This window comes from Anarrhichthys ocellatus, unplaced genomic scaffold, assembly GCF_004355925.1.
Source record: "Anarrhichthys ocellatus isolate YVR2014 unplaced genomic scaffold, GSC_Weel_1.0 scaffold42, whole genome shotgun sequence".
NCBI lineage: Eukaryota > Metazoa > Chordata > Actinopteri > Perciformes > Anarhichadidae > Anarrhichthys > Anarrhichthys ocellatus.
The window spans coordinates 2783640-2786549 of NW_022280072.1; the positions used below are offsets into that span (position 1 = coordinate 2783640).

The window sequence follows — 2910 nt, forward strand, 5'->3', positions numbered from 1 at the left end:
GGACTCTCACAGCCTGAGCAGCAGATGTGTTTGAGCTTCCAGCTAGATCTGATCATGCTTACATGTGAGCGCCTCCGTTGTTTTCATGTCTGTCCTCGTGCACTTCATCAGCTCTGACAGTTCTCCATGTCTATGTCAGGTTAATCTCTGAAAAACATCTGCATTCAGTTTGTTGGCAACAGGACAAGATATTGCCATCGGAAGAGTGCTGGTTTCCATTTGTAGTCTAAAGTTCTTACCAGTCACGCCCTTGCAGGCTTTGGTTGAAGTCAGACAAACAAGTCTGTGTGGAGAGCAAATGAGGCGGAATGCAATCTGGGAACCGATTTTAGCTTCATATCATTGTTCATATGTTTAGAATTGGCTTGTAAACATCTCAACTCCAACTTTTTGCAGTTAAACGTATTTGTTATCTTATTGAGAGTTGGATGAGAAAAGATGATAACACACTCACGTTTGTGCTTTAGATTTGAAGCCACAGCCAGGAGACTGCTAGTTTAGCTTAGCATAAAAGCTAGCAAGATAAGAATTTATTTATTTTTAAACCTGCCTTCCAATTATTCCCTTAATCTGCATCATTTTATGACAAATAAGACTTTTACTGAGATGGGAACTGAAAGAATTTAAAAGTATGTTCTCTCTCTTCAGATTTATCTGAACTTTAGCTCCAGGCTTCCTGCGACGCCCACAGCCAGGGAGGAGCCCGGTTCTCAGATCGCTGCACTTCACCGCCTCAACTCAGCCGGTAACAACAGCGCTCCGACTCCGACCCAGCCCTTACTGGTCCAGCACGAGGTCTTCCTGGAGGGGACAACCCTCAGAGCCCAACGGGTGTGAGGACCTGCCCGACCGGTCTGGCTGCCTCATAAAGTGCCTGTAATGTTCCGTCACAAAACCAACCACGACACCCGCCCACCAGCCCCGGTTCCAGCCTGTGTTGCATTGCTAGACGAATGGTAATTGCCATCTATTACCAGAACCAACAAAAGACGGATGGCTGTGATCGCTGTTGCCTGCAGATTATAGGGAGGACAGTTGGACTAATGCTCCCATGCTCATAGCAGAGAACTGTTGAGGCACCTGGGAAACGGTGGAGGGACATCAACATTTTGTTTTTTGTTTCAGTTACATTTTTCCAACACATTTCATAAAGGTTGTTCTATTTCTTTCCATCCATTGGAAAAACTTGTTTTTTTTTGTTTTTACATTTTGTGTTTTTGTTATTCTTTGTTGTTATTCCTGATATTTATGTAGCATTTTATTTTCTCTTCTTTGTTTTTTTTTTGGTTGGCTGTTGCAATCGTTGGAGGAAAAGCATTTGAGGCACTTGAACTTCACATCTTGTCAAACACACACTCACCACATAATGCAGCTCTTCTTTCTCTTTTACTGTCAGTATTATTTCCAACTGTTCAGATCTACGTTGATATGAAGGAGATACTTTTTTCGGGGGCCAATTTGAGTATAGATATGGAGACACTGGTGTATAAGCTATTAGGCAGCATGGTCGGTCATGCTTAGACTCCATAAGCGCTTCAAGTCGATTAGGAAAAAGAATTTCTGCTCTTTTTTTTTTAATGTACGATATTGCTATCTAGAGAGAAACTACTGGATCTGTTAACAGGTTACATCAGCCCACGATTATTAACACACATTTGTCTTCAGAGATACGAAACAGACACGGTACGTTAGCTTTTCATTTGATGTGCTTGTTGACTGTTGATATGATACGTATCTATAGGTGAAGATGTTGATGATGGGAGGTCACGACAAACGAGACACTCTGAGAAGCCTGTGGCTCTGAGTCTTTAGCTCTGTTACATAAGCATGCAGGTGTGTAGTTTCACTTTTTGACAGCTGGACTGCTGGAGAGTTCTCTTTGTAAAAGTGTAAATAACTGTTCATGGTTTATGTGGTTTGCTCTCCCGCCACATCCAAGTGTGTGGTCTTTGTTTACAAGCATGAGACAGGTACTGCCATTTCTGCTTTTTCACCTTCTTCCCCTTTAATGAAGGACCGGGAAACGGGACCCTTTCTGTTTTGGCTGATGGGCTGTTTTTTGGTTGTAGCTCTCTGTTGTACAGATAAAGTTGAGGGCAATGCCTAATAAGTGGACTGCAATATTCTTTGAGTCGACAAGACAGTGGGTCTTCTTCAACAATCCGGTCTCATTCCCAATTCGTCAGATACCGACCAAACGGTGGCCCTCGGTGACTTATACCAACGCACTGGGATGGCAGCTAACTCCAGTAAAATATAGAGTGAGATTGTCCACAAAGGGTCAAACAAACGCAGGACTTTCGTCCGTGTCGACCGCTGTTCGTGTCTCGTATGAAACTAAAAGTAATCGTTGACCTTTTGTCACATCAATCGTTAGTCATTAGTGTCGGCGGTCCCTTGACTCGTTTGTCACTCGCTAGTCGATTGAAAGTGAGACGACCACGCTCTTTTCCTGAACCTAACTTAGTGGTTTTGTTGCATGAACTTCCTGTGAAGACGGAAGTTTTTTTTTCCAAAAAGACACGGTGCATGTAACAAGTGGAAACCATAGACTCTGGACGTAGTCATCGTGACGTCACCCGTTGGTTTGTGGGCCGCTGTTTTGAAGCTTTGAGTTCGGCGATTTAAGTCACCATCTTGTTTTTGCAACCAGTGAACAAGAAGTGACCATATCTGGACTGAGGAGGAGTGACGTAGAGATGCCGTATACGACTCTGGTAGAGACCTGTCAATCACTGTGTAGCCCCGCCCCTAAAGCATCCCCTGCTTTATGGTCTGACTCTAAATGGACCATAATGTACTAAATGAACATCATGCTGTATTGAAGAAGACTTGAAACTAGAGATTGAGACCATAAACTCATGTTTACAATGTTTACTGAGGTAATAAATCAAGAGAGAAATAGACTCA

General features: G+C 43.1%; 1 protein-coding gene across 1 annotated transcript in view; it reads left to right on the forward strand.

The window, feature by feature from the left end:
• The window catches only part of LOC116394931 (mast/stem cell growth factor receptor Kit-like), a 9593-nt gene extending 7081 nt beyond the window's left edge, over positions 1–2512 (forward strand). Inside the window, exon 9 of the mRNA XM_031868336.1 lies at positions 649–2512. Coding sequence (XP_031724196.1) covers positions 649–837 — 189 coding nt within the window. The 3' untranslated portion in view covers positions 838–2512. The remainder of the gene's footprint in view (positions 1–648) is intronic.
• The last annotated feature ends 398 nt before the right edge of the window (positions 2513–2910 follow it).